At 34.3% G+C, this 19,913-nt stretch overlaps 1 protein-coding gene across 5 annotated transcripts in view; it reads left to right on the top strand.

Moving 5' to 3' along the window:
• The window catches only part of LOC150091672 (NAD kinase 2, mitochondrial-like), a 71,824-nt gene that overhangs the window by 17,056 nt on the left and 34,855 nt on the right, over window positions 1-19,913 (top strand). For 3 of the 5 annotated variants that reach the window (XM_090385114.1, XM_090385123.1, XM_090385150.1), the window contains exons 2-4: window positions 2,873-3,039; window positions 9,233-9,403; window positions 16,041-16,124. In XM_090385114.1, the coding sequence (XP_090241240.1) occupies window positions 2,873-3,039; window positions 9,233-9,403; window positions 16,041-16,124 (422 nt within the window). The remainder of the gene's footprint in view (window positions 1-2,872; window positions 3,040-9,232; window positions 9,404-16,040; window positions 16,125-19,913) is intronic. The other 2 variants (XM_090385131.1, XM_090385140.1) reach the window with 1 other exon arrangement.

Raw genomic sequence — 19,913 nt, 5'->3', positions numbered from 1 at the left:
TCATGACAAGCGTTTCTTGACTAATTTTTTCTTTTTTTGAATTTATTTTTACCTATAGGTTTCTTGGGCTATATAGGCATAGGATTAACTTAAATATTGACATCTAAAATGTTTAAAGTAAAAGAACTGTGCCCTTTAATCATGTCTTTAAATGAGATGTTTTCTTTACAGGTGATATCCATCAATAAATAAATTATTTTAACACTTTATACACCATAATAAATATTTTAATAAATGAGTATCCTTTTACAAACCTTTTACTAGTTTCTTGTTCATGTGCAGTGAGTAAAAAGCAGGATTACAGATTTGCCTTTCTCAAACTGCTGATGTTGCTATGCCATATCCAGTGTCTAGCATTCCCACCTCATTGTTCTCTGCAGCCACCTCTTCCATGCTTCATTAATCCCTACTTAATTTTATTGTTGAAAAGCTGATCCCATAGTTCTATGTTTTCTCCTTATTTCTGTTTTAAGCAACCTAGCTAAATTTCTTAATGTAAAAGGCTTCTTTTATTTATTTTGAAAGTCTCTTCTACACCTACCTCCCCCTCCCCATTACCACAAAGTTCTTATCACTATATACCTGACTGCACACCCTGCCATTTTGGATCCCTTGGCACTTCCTTTAGCCATGTGTTTTTGTTTGTCTATGAATGTTTCAAATCTTCTCCCCATCTTGTCTGTGTATACCTTACCATATCTACACTTATTTTTTGTATATTGCATGTGTTCTATTGTCTGATATGCAGATTACATTGAACACAAACACATGGATAAAGGAAACACCAAATAATCAAAATGGTAGAGCATGTGCTGAAGTGCACTCAGGCATATAGTAATAGGAATTTTTGAGTGATTGGGGGGGGAAGACACTGAAAAAAATAAAAATAAAAGAAGCAATAAAAAGAGAAACATAGGAGATCTATGGAATGGGCATTTTTCAACAAAAAAATTAATTAGGAATTAATGAAGCATTGAAGGAGGAAAGAACAGAGGGGGCACAGAACAATAGGCTGTGAGAATGTGAGACACTGGATTAGAGATGCCTCTTACAATGTTACTTCCAGTGTGCATGTGAACAAGAACCTGGTAAAAGGTTTGTAGTGTGATACCCATTTATTAAAGTACTTGTTGTGGTTGTGTTATAAACTGTTAAAGCTTATTTCTTGATAGATTGTGCCCAATGTATCTTTTCAGTACAGACTGATATAGCTCTGCTGAAATACCTGAATTATAAGGTTTTGTTTTAAATTTTACACTGTGTTCTGTTAGGAAAGGAAATTTCTTCCAAAAGTTGAGGAACTGTACAGAACATTAATAAACAGACCAAGACAGATTGGTGCAGTATAGCCTACGATGCTAAATGTTCCATACAACCAACATTCTCTTTTTCAAAGAGTACTGACACAGTAAACAAGCATCCCATTATTAGCAGTATAGCCAGTAAGAAGTCTTGTTGTATCTAACTTTGTGAAATGAAATAACTGACTTAACATTCATAAATATCCAACAGCCATTATCTGTAGCTGTATATGTGTATCCATTTTTGCAGCTAATACTGGAACCCAGAGTTTGTATATGCCTTCATTCAAGCCACTACAAGAATTGAAAAATTGTGGCACAATTAACTATTAATGCAGTGTGAAGATAAAGCTGACTGTGAGAGTTTGTACAAGTAGTGCTCAGGGAGGGCAAAGTTAGCAGTTTGAATAGTCCCTTCTGAACACTTTTTTTAGATGCGTTTTAGACCACGTGCAGATTAATACCAAATGTAGAGATAGGTTTATTTCACATCAGATTTTGGTGTTTCATATTGTGTATTTACATTAATTTGAAAAGCGATTATGCAACCAAGCTCAGAATATGGGCCTTGTTTAGTTTTTGCTGATGTGTTGCATAGTTGATTGTTAGAATAAATTTGTTCCTAACAGGGTGTACATTTTTTTTTTTTTTTTTTTTTTTTTTTTTAATAAAGTTGTCAGGGAAACATGCAATTTTAAAAACTTGATGATTAAATAAAGAATTTGTATTTGCCAAATTATGAATACTTTATTTTTTGAAGATGATCTCTGTCTCTGCACAGACATTTGTATAATCTTCCATGCATGTTTCTCATGGAGTGACACAACATAGAAGGAATTTCTGTACAAATTCTATCTTTCAGATTTTTAATATTGTGAGCAGTAAGAGTACACACTTGCTTTTTAAGTGTCTCCATAAAAAGAAAAACAAATAAAGAAAACAATCGCAAGCTGACAGGTTGGGGACCTTGGAGGCTAAAAAAATTTCACCCATTCCTAGACATGATGTGGTTGTGAAAAAGCAGTCATACAACATCCATTGACACCTGGTGGTATGAGACATCACACCATCTTGTTGAAATTAAATGTCCTCATTAACTTGAGGAAACCTAGTAGTAGTTTGTTATTCAAAAAGGTTGCATTATTCATAAAGGTTCACGCTACCATAGTTTCCTGATATCACAGTTGTTACCCCTCCATTATCATCAAAAAAAATTTCATAGGTTGTATTTACCTAATGCAGGCTCTGTACATATGATATTTGCAAATCCAATAGTTATAAAAAAAAATATTGTTGGGAATACTTTGAAGATCATTGTGTTAATGATCTTCAGAAGCATTGATCATTATACCGTTCACAAAATATAATTAATATTTGCAATTTTGATCGATTTATTTGTGATCTTTTATGATTTTATAATATCATGTGATGACATTATTAAAACATAAGTTTGCTAGCATGCGGCGTATTCCATTGGTGTATTTTTCCATCATAACATGGTTGACTTCTAATCTTATATTTTCTGTTAGTATATATAGGAAACTAAATTTATTCATTTAATTAATATATAGGTATTATTCCAGAAATGGAACGTTCTCATAAAAAAAGCCATCTGTTATTGTGTAAAACTAAATGGCTTATTTTTGCAGCTTGAAGGAAGGGGATCAGACTATAAAAGTCTTCTCCATCATCATAACATCCATAGTCGCAACAAAGAAATGGTACTCAACACTCTACAGTAAGTTTTCTGTACCTTAAGATTTATCTAAAATTATGTAATCTGTAAAAAAATATTTTCATTATATGTAGTAAATAATGAGTCCATTGTCTAAATGTGAAACAGTGATATCTTGTTTTGCATTTAGTTATTTTAATTCAGTATAATCTTTTACAAAGATCAAAAAGTTCTGGACTGAATCATTTTTATTTAAACAGAATATAATATTTATAGATTATTATATATTGTGTTTTTCAAAATAATGATCTTGGCAAAAAAATTTTTTTGTCTTTTTTTGTATCACCATAAAAATCACCATTCCTTTAATGAGTTCTTTAGTTGGAAAAAAAATTATCACGTTGCAAAATTCAAGTGAATATGGAGGATGTTGCATGATAAGCAGAGGCATTGTCATGGAGAGATTTACAAGCTTTCTCTACCTTCTGGTCATATCTCTCAATTGGGTAATGATTTCTAATACAGTTTTAATTATGCCCTTCTGGTATAAATTCATTTGTAAAATAATAAGAGAAGGTTACCTCAATATATTACGTAGAACACTTCCGTATGATACTCTCCAGAAATCGAAAAACTTACATTAGAGTAAAAAATAGTTTAAAAAATAATTAAAACTCAATTTAACGCAATTAAATTTTAAGAAAATTAATTAAAAGAATTTAACGAAAAAATTGCAAAACGATTTTCCTTCCTGAAGCTGACAGCACTTTTTGACCGTATGTCGTGATCACAGGAATGAAAATTACCGAATAGGGGTGAGTATGAAACTTAAATAGGGATTATTTGTCTTTGCGCATGCACGTACAAGCCCACGAATTGGAGATGAGATATGGTCGACGAACATTAACAGAATTTACGTGTAATTTAATTTCTACAGCTTCTGCAATTTATAGTTGCATATAATTACGTTGGACACTAAGTATTTTGGCCTCATTAAATAAAAAAGTATGTTTTTCATTAACGGCATGAAAGGCTAATGCTGACACTGCTGAACGAGAAGCCCGAACTGAGGCCGCATGTTGATTAACATGAATATTCAAAGGAAAATGCGTTGAACCCTGATAAGACGAGTCGCAACCACCGCAAGAAATGTTGTATACCAGGTCATTAATTTGTGTTGCAAACAAGGAAAGGACTGAGCGATTCAGTCCTTTCCTTGTTCAGTATAGTTCAGTTTTCCTTGTTCAGTTCAGTATAGTGTGTAATTTCTGTATTGACCTAGCCACAATTTTAAATTCAGTATCTTTGAAGAATCTGTTAAGCTGTTTGTGCCACTGTTCAATATATGGGACAGAAATAAAGTATTTTTTGATATTACTATTGTTGGTTGGTGTAGTATTTTGTATCCTATCCTTAGCTTGTACCCTAATTCGGTTTATTGTAGCAGGGGGATAACCCCTGTTTAAGAATCTGCTGGTTAATATTTGTATTTTTGAGCCCAAAGCAGATTCCATTGTTGTATGTTTGTAGGCATTTAGAAATTGATTATCTTTAATCAATCTTTTGTAGGTGAACGGGTGATAGCTGTTATAATGTAGAAGCATACCAGTGTTTGTAGGTTTTCAATAGATGTTAAATTGGATTTTATTCGAGTCCCAAGCAAGCATGAAATTTAGAAAATTTAGTGACTTTGTATCCGTATCCTCCCTTTCCAATGTAAATTTGAGCCTAGAATGAATATTATTAAATGAATGTAAAATGTCTTGGATACTACTACTATCAGTAATAACTAGAACATCGTCTAAATATCTCCCATAGTATGTGATACTGGGTTGAAAAGGCATCAAATGTATGTGCTCAATTGTTGAGAGATAGCTCTCCAATATTAAGCCGCTCAGGCTCAATCCCATTGGCAAACCAAAAATTTGTTTGTACACTTTGTCTCGAAAGGTGATATAGTTGGCCTCAACTAACAGTTTAATTAAGTGAAAAATTTCCTTAAATTATTTCTGGAGAGTATCATACGGAAGTGTTCTGCGTAATATATTGAGGTAAACTTCTCTTATTATTTTACAAATATTGATGTCAAGGTAGAACATATTGAGCATCACAGCTCTGGTTCATACTATCTAATTCATTTTTTAAACTCTTATTGGTATAAATTCAGGAAAAAATATATATAATTCCAGCATTGCTTTAGCTTTAGCTCAACCCATTTTTTTGCCCTTTGGAAGAGACATTTTGTCCATAGTATTGTAAAGATAACCATGTACATCTGTTATTTGTAATTTTAGAAATTCTAGACCATGATCACAAATTTCAACCCTTTTTCTTAACATGCATCTGGTGTTTTTATCTGATCTTTATTCCATACTTCAACCCAGGGGCATCCCAACCTTTTTGGCTGGGGGGGGGTTAAAACAGTTAAAATGCTGAAGGCCACAGGCTTCAAGAACAGTTCCTTGCTGCTAATTACGTATTTTTTGAAATAGAATTTAATTTTTGTTATCATTATTTCTTTATTTTATTTTATTATTTATTTATTATTATTTTTTTTACATTTAATAATTAAATATGAAAGACCAATAGGCCCATTCATATTATATGGTTATAATGACATTGTTAAAGTAGTGAGGAGGATACATACAACATCAGAAAGCAATGTAGAAAAATAAAATATTTCTAACAATCGTATTTTCAAAAGTCCATGTGAAACTATTTTGACTCGTGATGCATAGCACATTTAACAGTTACATGGCTGTGGGCCTCAGTGTGAATGGTGAGTTACATAGGTTGGCCACCCTTGTTTTGACCATGAAGAGTAAATTGCTGCTACACTATGATTGTACATACATGGAAATGTGAATTCATCATTTATTGGTGTTCCATACCTTGCATCATTCTCAGTGATACTATATCTCATCCAGGCTTGAAGCACTTGTCATCCTCATATTTTGCTATAGCATTTTCATTATGTTTTTACAATCATTTTTGAAGTCTCTGGGTCTGATTTCTTCAATAACACATAAAATAAACTTTGCTCAAAAAAGCAACATTCTAAAAAATGAAAACAAAGTTCATCATCATCAGCCATTTTCAATCCACAGCAGGATTGAAGTCCTTTCCAGTTCCTTCTGTTTTGTGCAATGGCCATCCATTTACTACCCATGAACTCTTGAATTTTATGTTCATCTCTGTTGTTGTCTTCCGGGTTTTCTTTTAGCTCCTCTTCTGTACCATTCTGTTATTTTCTTAGTCCATTTGTCACCATATCTTCAAGCTATATGTCCTGCCAAAGACCATTTCAGTTCTTTAGTTTTGATAAGAATGTCCTTTATTTGTGTTTGCTACCTAATCCATGTGTTTCTCTTATCTAACAGTCTGATTCCTAATATAATTTGTTCCGTTCTTTGCTGTATAGTTTTCAGCTTCTCTTCCATTCTTTTGTTGAGTGCCCAAGTTTCACTTCCCTGCTCCTCAGTATGTGATTATATTTCCTGAATGCTGTCCATCCGAAGTTAACTCTTCTCTTAGCTTCCAGCCATTTATCATTATTTCAGCTAATGACTTCTCCCAGATAAGTATATGAATCCACCTTTTTAATTACTGTTCCTTCAATGATTATATCCCTTTCTGTAGCATATTTGTACTGCTGTTGGACCAGATGACATCCATTATGATATGATCAAACACCTTTCATCAAATTTAATTACTGCTCCTTCAATGATTATATCCCTTTCTGTGGCATACTTGTTCATCATTACTTCTGTTTTAGCCATATTCATCTTTAGTCCAAGATCCTTAACTCTGCATAACTGATTAAGATTTTCCTCCAATTCTTTTAGATTGTGGCTAATGATCACAATGTCATCTGCAAATCTTAAATGCTTTAGGTACTTTCCATTCACATTGACTCCTTTCTGCAACCAGTCCAATCTTCTGAAAGTTTCAAGGACAGCAGTAAACAACTTCAGAGATATTGTACGTATCTCCTTGACAAACTCCTTTCTCAATTTTAAATTTGTTACTTTCTTTGTCTAGTCTAATAAAGGAGGTAGCATTCTCATATATTTTCTTCAAAATCATAATGTATGGGGTGTCTATGCCTTGTCATATATATCTACCATACATTTCTGTATTACCTGATAACTTATATCCGTCCCATGCATTTTTCTTGTCTGCAACAAGTCTCATCAGTTCATCTGACATCCATTTAGGACAAGTCTTGAACAGTATTTCTCAGTTAGTGTGAAAAGCTTAGTAGCTTCTACAATCACTTCTCTGAATACTTACCATTTAGAATTAGTATTGTCTATGCCATGTCTTTCCAGTGCCCAAAACATTGCCTTATGCTGTATGAAGTCAAATGCCTTTTCATAATCCACAAATGCCAGGCATAATTGTGTTTTATATTCATTTGCTTTCTCTCTTAGTTGTGATATTAAATGAAGGTGATCCATAATCGAGAATCCTGTCTTAAAACCAGCTTTCGGTTGATTCTCATCAATTATTCTTTCTAATCTGTTGGTAAAGACCCTCGTGAACAACTTGTAGATGTGGGACAACAAGCTAATTGGTCTATAATTTCCAATTTCTGATTTATCTCCTTTCTTATGCAGCAAAACTATAATTGCATTATTCCACTCCTTAGGTATCATGCCTTTCCTTGTGTATTTTGTGAAGAGTCTTGCCAGTTTCTGTGTCATGTCTCTTCCTCCCAATTTTAACAACTCTACAGTAACTTCAATGCATGTTCTACCTCATCAGGAAGGATATTGGGAATGTTGTATTTGTTACTAATTTGTGATCAGTCTTCCCCACTGCTGGCATTGTTGCTTCGCTCCTTGTATAATTCTCTATAGTAGTCTTCTGCTATTTGAATTATGTCTTCTCTGCTGTTTATAAGTACACCATCACTATTGTTCAGTATCATCTGTCTTTCTGTATTACAGCTGATTTAAGTCATTTGTTTTCCTTTGTTCTACTTTTCTTGTGTTAAATCTTCTTATGTCCTCTCCTAATCTCTTTCTAATGGCTTTGCATAACTCAGTATACCCAATTTTGTCCTTGTCAGTGTTTAGCCTGCTCTTCATTTGTCGTCTTTGATTCATCAGGACAGGTGTTTCTTGACTAATTTTTTTCTTCTTTGGATTTTTTTTTTTTTTTTTATCTATAGGTTTTTTGGGCTTTGACTTTCAAAAAATTGTATTCCTCGTCAATATCTTGGTCCTGACTGGTCTTCAGAAGCTCAAACTTGTTCTTACGTTCCAGTACATACTGCTTTTTCTCATCTTCTGTTATCTCAAAAACCTTTGTATTATTTATTCGAGTCAGTTTTTTCTTTTCTTTTCTTACATCTGTATTAAGTGTGCATCTTACCATTCTGTGATCACTTTCAACATTTACCTTGTTCACAACAGTAACATCGTTCACAATATACCTTCTGTTAATGAGGATGAAGTCAATTTCATTAGTTGTTAATCCATTTGAGCTCTTCCATGTCCACTTTTTGTTCATCCTTGAAAAAAGTGTTCATTACTGACATTCCTGGAGATTCTGCAAATTCCACAAGTCTTTCATTTCTTTCTCCAATTCCAAAATTTCCTATAGTTTCCCTTTCTGCGCTGTTTTGTCTCTTTCCAACCTTAGCATTGAAGTCCCCCATGGTAATGGTGTAGCGAAGTTTTCTGTTCATCTAGAAGTCTCATTTTCGGAAAACAAAGTTACTTGCTGTGAACAACACGTATAAATAAACCTTTGCATATGTGCAACTAAAACACCACCTCTTCAAAAAGGCCTCTGAGGTTGGGAAAGTTCATATTCGCAATATTACATTAATACACCAACCGTTGAGTTAAAATAATAATTTGTTGGTTTATACAGTATTAAATTATTATTTTAACTCAACAATTGATGTATTAATGTAATATTGTGAATAAAACACCACCTCCTATAAAAATTTTAGATATTACAGGTTGCAAAATAAAATGTTTTCTTTATCTTATTCCTCTGCTGTGAGTAACAAATGGTGAACACATTTGTACCAAAAAAAAAAAAAATTTTTTTTTTTTTTTGAGTAAAAAGTTAGCTATTCCAAGGAAAGAAACATTGTCATGCCTAGTTATTTATTATAAATCTTTCATATGTTCAAAAGCAAAATTATAAAGTGTAATATTTTTGATTTCTTATTAAGTTTTATTTTGAATGATAATTTATTCTTTTGATGAATAACTATTGTTTTTCTGCTTTTCTGTAGACAAAATGGTATTGAGACCAAAGTAGTTAACAGGTTTGATTATACCGATAGTAATATTGATTGGGCAGATATCATCTTCACTACTGGAGGAGATGGAACATTCCTTATGGCTGCCAGCAAAATACATAGCCGTAACAAGCCTGTTATTGGAATCAACAGTGATCCTTCCAGGTGGGTCTGACTTTTCATTTTTAGGAATATAAATTTGCATACAAGGAATTTGCTCAAAATTTAAATAAATCTTCTTTTTTGTCTTCGCCTTCTTCCCACGTTTATATGGGCATTCCCTTCCTTAATTCTCTTCCTCCATTCCTTTCTAACCAGGGCTTCCTCTCTCTTTCAAATCCTCTGCCACCTTGTCCTTCCATCTCAGCTTAGGTCTCCCCCTCTTCCTCTTCCCTACATACTCCTCACTTCTTCATTCCACATGACCAAGCCACCTCAATTTAGATTCCAGTATTTTTTTACTCAGAGGCCCACCTTAAGCGTACCTCTAATGTAGTCATTTCTTAACCTGTCCTTCCTCGTCACACCACACATCCATCTTAGCAACCTCATCTCCGCCACTTCCATCTTCTTCTCCTGGGCCCTTGTAATCGCCCATGTCTCAGCACTCTACATCAATGCGGGTCTAACCACAGTTTTATACACTCTTTCCTTCATTCTACAATTAACTTTCTTATTACACAGCACCCCACTCATCTTTCTCCAGTTCAGCCATCCACATTGCACTCTGTGCTGTATTTCTGCACTCAATGTTCAATCCCAGATACTTAAATTTCGAAACAGATGGTAGCTTTTCCATATTTTAGCAATAAATCAGCTCATACACCAACCATAAGAATAAGTATTTTACTGTAAATAAAATATTTACAAATTAAAATAAAATAAATATTTACAAAAACTGCTATTATATTAAATTAAATTATGTACATGTGAAAAACATTAAACTGTGATAAAATCCTTCAGACTGTGCGCTGACTGCACCACGTGTAATAGTACCATGAGCCTGTTATATATGGACGTGCTGCAGGAAGTTTTGTTACTGCTGAGGAAGGAAGCCCGATGCTTCCGAAAGCTCCAGAGTTTTTATCGCTTTTAATCCGGTTTATTTTAGTGTATTTTATCGCAAGGATTTTATCACAGTTTTAATGTTTTTCACATGCACATAATTTAATATAATAGCAGTTTTTGTAAATATTTTAGTGACAGTAAAATATTTATTCTTATGGTTGGTGTATGAGCTGATTTATTGCTAAAATATGAATTTGCCCAACCTCAGAGGCCTTTTTCAGGATATCGGTAGCTTTTCCTCCTGCAGTTTTATAGAACTCTCAACTTCTCTATTCAATACCATATATTCTGTCTTTGTTCTACTTATCCTCAAGCCGGGTGGCTGAAGTGCCTGCCCAGCAACCCAAAGGTCGCGGGTTCGATTCCCGCCTTGGGCTTGGATCAAAGTACTGCAAAAACCTTGGGAGGTGCATTATGGCCCATAGAAGCCTATGTGCCAACAACTACCCAAAAAAAAAAAAAAAAAAACTTATCCTCATGCCTCTATCTTCCAACGCTTTCCTCCATTCCTCCAATTTCTTCTCTGCCTTTCCTTGGGATGATTCACACAGTACAATATCATCCACGAACAGCATACTGCATGGTGCTCTACTCTTCACTTCTCTCACCAACACATCCATTACCAGATCAAACAGATATGGGCTGAGAGCTGATCCCTGGTGCAGTCCAACTTCTACAGAGAACCCCTCAGTCATACCTACACTGCTCTTAACCTGAGTCACCGCTCCCTCGTACATATCCTTCACAAGCCTTACGTACTTTTCCGATGTACCCTTCTCCCTCATACATCTCCATACCTCTTGTCTGCGCACTCTATCATATGCTTTTTCCAGGTCTATAAACACCATGTGCAACTCTACTTGCATCTCCCTGTATCTTTCCATCACCTGCCTTAAAGCAAAGACCGCATCTGTTGCTCCTCTTCCCGGCATGAAACCAAACTGTTCCTCTCCTATTTCCATCTCCTGCCTAAACCTTCCTTCCACAATTCTTTTCCCAGATCTTCATTGAATGAGACATTAACTTTATTCCCCTGTAGTTCCCACATTCCTGCACATCACCCTTTCCTTTAAAGATTGGCACAAGTATACTTTCCCTCCACTCATCGGGTATCCTCTCCTGCTGCCACAGTTTTTCCATCAAGTCCCATAGGATATCGATCCCTTCTTCTTCCAGACTACTCCATACCTCTACTGGTATCTGATCAGCACCTACTGCTTTCCCTCTCTTCATTTTTCTGAGTGCGCTTTCCACTTCTTTCCTGCTTATGCCTTCCACTACTCTCACATTCATCTCTCCATCCTCGCATAGTGCTCTTGAGTTTTCCTCATTTAATAGCTTCTTAAAATAGTCTTTCCACCTTTCCTTAACCTTCTCCAGGTCCTGTATAACCACTCCCCTCTCATCTTTTATCTTTTTTATTGATGAGAAGTCCTTCGATGCCTTATCTCTCGCTTTGGCTATTCTCATCAGTTGCTTATCTCCCTCTTTCCTTTCCAGTTCCCCATAGGCCTTGTCCACTGCCCTCACCTTTGCTATTGCCACAGCTCTTTTTGCCTCCTTATTTGCTATTGTATATGCTTCTTTATCTTCCTGGCTACCTGTTACATACCATCTTTTCTTCATCTCCTTTTGTTTTATCACTGATTGCACTTCCTCATTCCACCACCAAGCCTCCTTTCCTGATGTTTCCCCAACAACTCTTCACCAACTTTCCTTAAGAAACAACTATTTGTTTTCCACCATTCTTGCACATCTTCTGGTAACTTTATTCCTTTTAGCACCTTTTCCCTGAACTCCTTCCTCAAACCCTCCTCTTTCAATCTCCACCACTTTATCCTTTTCTCCCTCTGTCCTGAATATTTCCTACTTTTGTCCTCTGCAACCTCCCAATCGGCCACAAGCAATCTATGTTGTGCAGACACACTTTCTCTGGTTATCACCTTGCTGTTCCTCATTCCAGATTGACTATATCATGTGCCCCCTAAGGCACATGATATAGTCAATCTGGCTTGTCCTTTCCCCCACTTCTGTATGTTATCAGCTAGCTTTCTTTCTTTTTGAAGTAGGTGTTAACTATCACCAGGTCGAATGCCACTGCATGTTCTACTATCCTCTCCCCTTCTCTGTTTCTTTCCCCAATACTCCACCTTCCATACACTCTTCCTTCCTCCCTCTTGCCTCTTCCTAAATGACCATTTAGATCGTCCTCTCATTCTCGGGTATTGCCATGACCACTTGATCCATTTCCATCCAAAAACTCAAAATTTAAATAAATATAACATAATAATTATTTAAGTATATTCATAGAATTAATTTTATTAAAATCAGGAAGGTATAGAATGTTTTCTATAATTTTTTAAACATTATTTCAACTGTTATGTTATGTAAGTACTTTTCTTATGCAAATAAAGCTTTTTAGACCAGTCTAATTGTCCATCCTGCAAGCTGGTGAGTCATGACTGTATGAAATATTTTGACATCTCTGCTGATCTCAAATTCATTATTACACCCATGAAAAACAATATGAATGTACCAGCTAGTCTATATAGAATGCACTTTGCCTATGTGAATAACTTGAAAGTAGTATAAATGCCTAGTATACCACAGGGAGAACACTCTGACGTGAACTTCCCTCATAAAAAGTATCATTTTTCATTAAGCACAATATATGCTTTACAGCTAGAAGATCATTCATCTCATCTATAACTAAAAAAAAAATCTTTCCTGCTTATCACATCATAGTTCAATAAAACAGAGTTCAGATTCTTCGATAAACACATAAAACGATGTCCAGGAATGTCTGACCATATTAATAGTAAAGCACGTCGTCATAGAATGTCCAAATTTCCTGCCAATCACCTTTCAAATTGCATGCAAATGAACCATTAACCCTTCAACTTATTATGGGAGACCATTCAGACATAAATGAACTCTTTACCTACTTCAGTCTAATAAATCTTACCAACAACATCTGTTATGCCAATCAGTAACAACATAACTGGTAATAACAAAACTTGAGCAGGTGCAATGTAGCCAAAGCAGCTTTTGCACCATAAAACAACAACAACCAATGAGATATTAATGATCTTTTTGCTTTCCTGAAAACAATAAACATATACTATCTGTCAGAACCCACTTGTTTAATATACCAAACCTGTACCAACTAATAGCATAATAGATGCATTATGGCATTAGTAGGCCTTGCACCAGTAAATTACAATAACAACAACCACCTATAAGAATGGTCAGACCCTCGTAGGTAGAGGGGTTATTACTGCTATCCTTGCATGCCATGTGGAAAAGGCTGGGTTTGAATCCTGTCAATATAGGAGAAATTTTAATGGATGCTTTTCACAGTTGTAGTCTCAGTATTGGGTGTGGGTTGTACTATACTCCCCCCCCCATGGAAATAGGTTTTTCAGCAAAACAGGCAAGCTAACCATAGAATATGCATAATTTACAGACACAGTACACCGACTGTTCTCAGCCTTAGTTTCTTTTCCATAAAATGCACATGTATACATACACATAAGTCAGGGTGTGGTGCCCACTTCATAGTGGAACAGCAAAGCCACTGTAATAATAGATGATGTTAATTAGTAGATAACTGCCACTGTGATACTAGATAATATTAGATAGTAGTTAACTACCACTGCCTTGTTTTTGAAAGCCTGAAGTGACAAAAACCATATCTCTACTCCAATGTTTTCTGCCTCTTCCACAAAGTAGTAAAAATCGTGTCTTTTGAGGTTATAACAGACACCATGAGGAGACCTGACTATCATTTCTAAAGTATAAAACAGATTCATACATCAACAGTAGATAATACATGAGGTGAAACTGGTAGCAGTTTCACCTGGTGTATTATCATTTTGATCATTCAAAGCGCTTGCCTTGAAATATTTCTGTGACAGTGCGTATTACTACAAACAGTTCAAACTCGCCAATATTGACACAAATTGGTTTGTGGTTGTTTCTTAATACGATATAATAAATTGTGATCACTGTGATAATTTCCTCATTCCTTATTATACACGTGTTATAAACAGTCTTAAAAAAATACAATATTCAAGTTACAGCACTTATCTTTTAATAGAAAAGCCACGTCACACTTCACTTTCTTTATCCATGAGCATGCATCATAAACTATTTCTCTCGCATAACTATTTGCAGGTACAGTCAGTCCTCGTATAGCACGATAGTTGTGTTCCTAGAAACCCTCGTGCAATGCAAAATCGTGCAATATAAACAACAGACCCTATGGGAAAAATAGGGCTAGGTGCCGACCACCCAAGATTGAACACACATTTGTAATCAAAACATTACCAAACACAATAAATAATCGTAATAAAATACTTACGTATTTTATTACAACTATTACGTAATAAAATATTGCTAATGCTTTTGCTTCTGTTGTAAGCAAACTTGTTTTTTGTTTGATTTTCTATCCAAACAGATGACAGCCGTTCCATCTCTTCCAATTCTTTGTGTCTTAATCTAATGGATTTTAATTACACTTTGAGTTGTTCCTGCTATGAAAGTTGTTTTTATTTTCTCTGCATTCTTTGTAATTCTCGGCATTGCCTCATTTAGGCCTGTAGCACGTGCAGTATCACATGGTCTTTCATTTCGCTCAAAGCGTTTCACAATTTCATATTTTTTCTCTATCGACAGAGGCAGACTGGCCATAAGCCTTACCAGGGAAACCCCGGTGGCGGTGTGATTTTGGCCATAAACCATAGTATGAGGCCAATAAATTTTCCCAGGTAAGAATTTTTGACCCAGTCCGCCTCTGTTTATCAATATTGCTTTTCTTTTTTTCTCTGAATCTTCACCAGGACGCTTCCTTTTCACACCTTTTAAGTATTTTACTCATTTTTAGGGAATAAAGCACAATTACAAAACGAGGAGGCATGCTTGATACACATAAACAAAGCTGCGTGCGTGTAGCAACTGAATAAACAACACTGTAAAGGCAGAGATACACTATTAACACCTCACATTTCTAGGGGTTACTACCATATAACAATAAAAACAATTTCCAGTTGCGTTTCTGCTAGTGGAATCTGTTATAAACTGGTAGTAAACTTGATCTAATTGCATTTGCGATTATACCAATTGCTGGAATTGTGTTGGTTTTACGTTATTATGGTGAAATGTGTTTCCCCTTCACTGATATAAAAAACATAAATACTTTTCAGAATCTCCTCTTCATTCCTATCGTGTTGCATTCGGTTGGGGTGATTCTGCGTTTGACTGCCATTTCTTGTAAACACAAAGGCGAATCATGCATAAGCGAATTCGGTTCGTGTTATATAAGATATCGATCCCCTATTTATAAATCATGTATGATCGAATTCATGTAGTGCAAACACGTGTTATACGAGGACTGACTGTATAGTGAAACTTCTGTTCCTGACTACAGCATACTTTGTGTTTCTACAACAAATAAAACAGATCTAATTGATCACTTAAACCATTGTGTTGTGGATGTGTTAAAAGTTTAACTATCATGACAGAGGGTATAGTTATTCTGAGAAAGTAACATAACCCTACTTCTTCCTGGCTGCTGGTAAAAAATAAAACCTATGAATGAACAACATTGTTCCCTAGAGATTTCTTAAAAATTTACTATATTGAAATAATTACCATGCAATAAGTAATGAAAATGGTTACATGCAGAATACTGATTTAAGTCATTTTAACCAACATCTGAATGTAACTATTTCAGATCTCTGGGTTATTTGTGCCTTCCTGCTAAGTACACAGAAAAATTCCCTGAGGCTATTGCCAAGTTGCTATCTGGTGATTTCAGGTAAGTAAAGAATTTTTTGTACAAATGCAAAAATAAAAGTTAAAAGGCTTCATATTCCTATGAAAGCTACAAGATAATACTTGTTCTTTCTAATATATTTATATCCTTATAAAGAAAAGATTTTGTGTTCTCTAATGCCATTAGAGAACACACCATATGACTAATAATAATTACAATGCAGTAAGTAATACTAATAATAAAATTCTAATAACTTCCCTTTATTTTTTACGATGTCGCATATGGTTTGTTCACCAACATTATAATGGTTCATTAAAGATTTAAGATGCACCATTTTAAAACTTCTGAATAATTTCAAGTTTTTGTTCAATTGAAAGCACAACGTTTTTTGAATTTGCCCATTATTTTCACAATTTCTAAACAAAAAAAATTATTTACTATAAAAAAAAATTTGACACTCCTGACATAAATAAACAAAATTTTCCTTTTTGCGGTGTGACGAAACACAACAATCCACACTATGCACTAAGATAAACTAAACATTTTTTCTCTTTCTATTGTTTTTTTGAGTGGCTAGTGTGAAGACAGCAGGAGTTGGGGGATGATAGGTACATTCATCTCCCAGTCACGACTTATAATGCTGCTTATTGTTGCTTATTTATGACTTGCAAAACATCTGTTTATTACTTGAATTTTGACAATACCGGTAATCTTAACTATCCTGCATGTACTTTAAAAAAAAAATGATATAATATTAATCAACATTTCTAATTTAAGTACCAATTACAGTACATCCTTGTTGATTCAATATTGAAGTGCAATGCAATTTCAGAATTGCTGCTCATTCCCTTACCAACAATATGGGGATTTTTATCTGCATTTTAATATCAGTTATTTGAAATGTTTTCAGTGAAATTCAAAGTCTGAATTTGGTGCATCGACTTGTGGGATGCCGACAATTCTGACTAGCCATAATCCCAAGCAATAATCCTGACTAGCCATAATCTGACAAACCAAAGTCCCAATAGGCATAATATCCTGTTAATACTGAGAAATAAAAATTGTGACAAGCTATAATACCAACAATACAGTAATACTGGACTACCTATAATACTAGATTTAAAATTCTAAGAATTAAGTTTTTTTTTGTTTTTTTTTTAGCAGGCCATATAAAAATGTGTGCAAGATAAAACTTGTCAGTATCAGTTCACCCTCTTTTCAAAATGGATGAAATTTTTGAAATAGCCTGATCTCAAAAAGGGAACAACAGAATTTAAAAAAAAAAAAAAAAAAAAAAAAAGATATAATATTAATCAACACTTCTAATTTAAGTACCAATTAATAACTAATTTCTAATTTAAGTACCATAATTGGATATTTAATAGAGAAAGACAAACAGCGCAAGGATATTTATTTTTGGTGTTGTAAAAAAAAAGAAGATTGTGAAGGTTGAGCAGTGACAAAATATTTGAATGGTCAGTATCATCTTTAGAAGTTTGTTAATCATAATCATGCTCGAAAATCAAGTGCTGCTGCTATTGCAAAAATCATTGGACAAATTAAGATGCTTGCAAAATAAACAAAAAATCTGCCATGTCAGATTATTTAAACCAACAACATTGCCATCCCTTGACAAATTCGGGAATTGCTGCCCAGGCATATGTGCTGTCAAAAAATACTCTCCGCAAGAAAATAAAATGGGTGAGAAAAGCTGAACAACCAGAAGAGCCACGATCTTTGGCTAAAATTGACACTCCAATTGCTTTGCATGAAAAATTAAATGGCAAGGTATTTCTGGGTAGAATTTCTGTAGTGGAAGAGAAAATAATTGGTTTTCACAATTAAAGTAAATGTTCAGTGTTTATCACAAGCTCAATATTGGATTATGGCTGGTACATTCAAAACTGTTCTCAAAATTTTTTATCAATTTTATACAATAAATGTACCAGTTGGTTCTGAAAATTGCCGAATTCTAACATTAGTTTGTGTGTGTTAATGACCAGCAAGAGCAAAGAAAGTTATGTTTATTTCAAGATTTAATTAACTTTGCTGAAGAAAACAAAATTGAACTGAAGCCACAGACAATATTAACTGATCTTGAACTGGCTACAATAAATGCTTCTAAAAGTGAATTTCCTGATGTGTTGAACAAAGTTTGTTTCTTCCACCTGGGTCAGTGTTTTTTAGAGAAAGATTCAAGTGAGTGGATTGGCACCTCGATATGGCACTGACAAAGTTCAGTTTGGTGCTGCACTTTTTTTTTTTTTTTTCTTTTTTATTTACCCTCAAAATTCTAGAAGCATTCAACATTCTGAAGCCCCATTTGCCAACAGAAGCTAGTGATGTGACTGAATGGTTCGTAAACAATTATATTTGTGAAAGAATAACACAGTATTTGGGTACTGGTACTGCTGTTCGTGCTCCACCATTGTTGCCACCAGTTTTATGGTCCGGGTATGACTCCATCGAACTAGAAATTCCCCATATCCAAAATATTGTAGAAACTTACTACAGAAGATGAGAGAACGTAATTGGACGAGCACACATTGGCATCCATAGCATTATCAAAGAATTTTAGAAAGAACAGCAGCAGGTTGGTAACAAGTTGAATGTATACTGCATGATGAACCTTGTCCAAAAATAGAAGAGGGCAACAACTGATCGAGAAACAAGAATTTTGACTGTTCTGAACGATTATGAAAATTGATCTGTGATGGATTACTTTTATGGAATTGCTCATGGTGTTTCATTCTAATCAATTAATAATATTGTAAAATTAAGTTAATTTAGTTTTTAGTAAATTACAATTATATGTTATTCAAAAATATGACATTTAAATATTTGATTATTTTAAATAATTAGTTACATTTTATGTATGTATGCAACTATGTAATTTCGAAATAATGTGATGATCGTAGTGTAAAATTTTTTTTTTTTTTTTTTTTTTTTTTTTGTGAACATCCCAAACATGAGAAGTATTAGAACCTATAGTACTTAGTATCATGCATGGGTTATATGAACATAAAACCAGTGTAAATATAAAACTACCGAATAAAATTGTTTTAAAATTCCATTTGTGTGTTTTTTTTTTTTTTTTTTTAATTTGCTGTTATTAAGAGAGTATTACAGCTGTTGGTATTATAACATATCAGGATTTTGGCTTGTCTAGATTGTTTGTAGGGATTATAACTGTCAGGATTGTGACCCAAACCCTGACTTGTAAATAACTTGTATAAGTCAAAAAGAAACCAACTACCAGCAAACATTGAAATGAAATTTAATTGAACTGTAATGAAAATTTGCTAGTGTACTATATTTAGCATTATATATAGTGTCGCAGTTGGAAAACGAGACTGATGTTATGAGATGAGTGCTAGTGCTGCTATCTACTAGAAGTAAACATGAAATGAAAGAGTGATTGTTCCTTGAGTACCACTGTCAAGGTCAATGGAAATTGCCACCATTTCAAAACGTAGTGCAAGTTGAACTGCATATCTTTCCTGTGTCTGTGTTGTGGAGGGACAATGGATAAAGAACAGTCATCAAATGTGTTCAACTAGGCAAAAGTGCCATAGAAACATTTCAAATGATGAAGCAAGTGTATGGAGAGAATTCTGTTTTGTGCATGTGTGTTTGAGTAGCATAAATGTTTCACTTGTGGAAGAGAATCACTGGAAGATCACGAACATCCAAGCCTAGCAAAATCTGTTCAAATGCCAGAGTTGATTGAAAAGGTGTGGGAAATCATTACCAATGACTGATGTGCTCTCAGATTTCAGATTGATGTGATTTCAGAAGCTCTGTGTGTTAATATGGAAACCATTTGACAAA

This window comes from Mastigoproctus giganteus, chromosome 1 (assembly GCF_048544385.1).
Source record: "Mastigoproctus giganteus isolate SK-2022 chromosome 1, ASM4854438v1, whole genome shotgun sequence".
Lineage (NCBI taxonomy): Eukaryota > Metazoa > Arthropoda > Arachnida > Uropygi > Thelyphonidae > Mastigoproctus > Mastigoproctus giganteus.
Note: the sequence above shows the minus strand (reverse complement) of the source record. Positions and strands in the feature narration are given on the sequence as shown.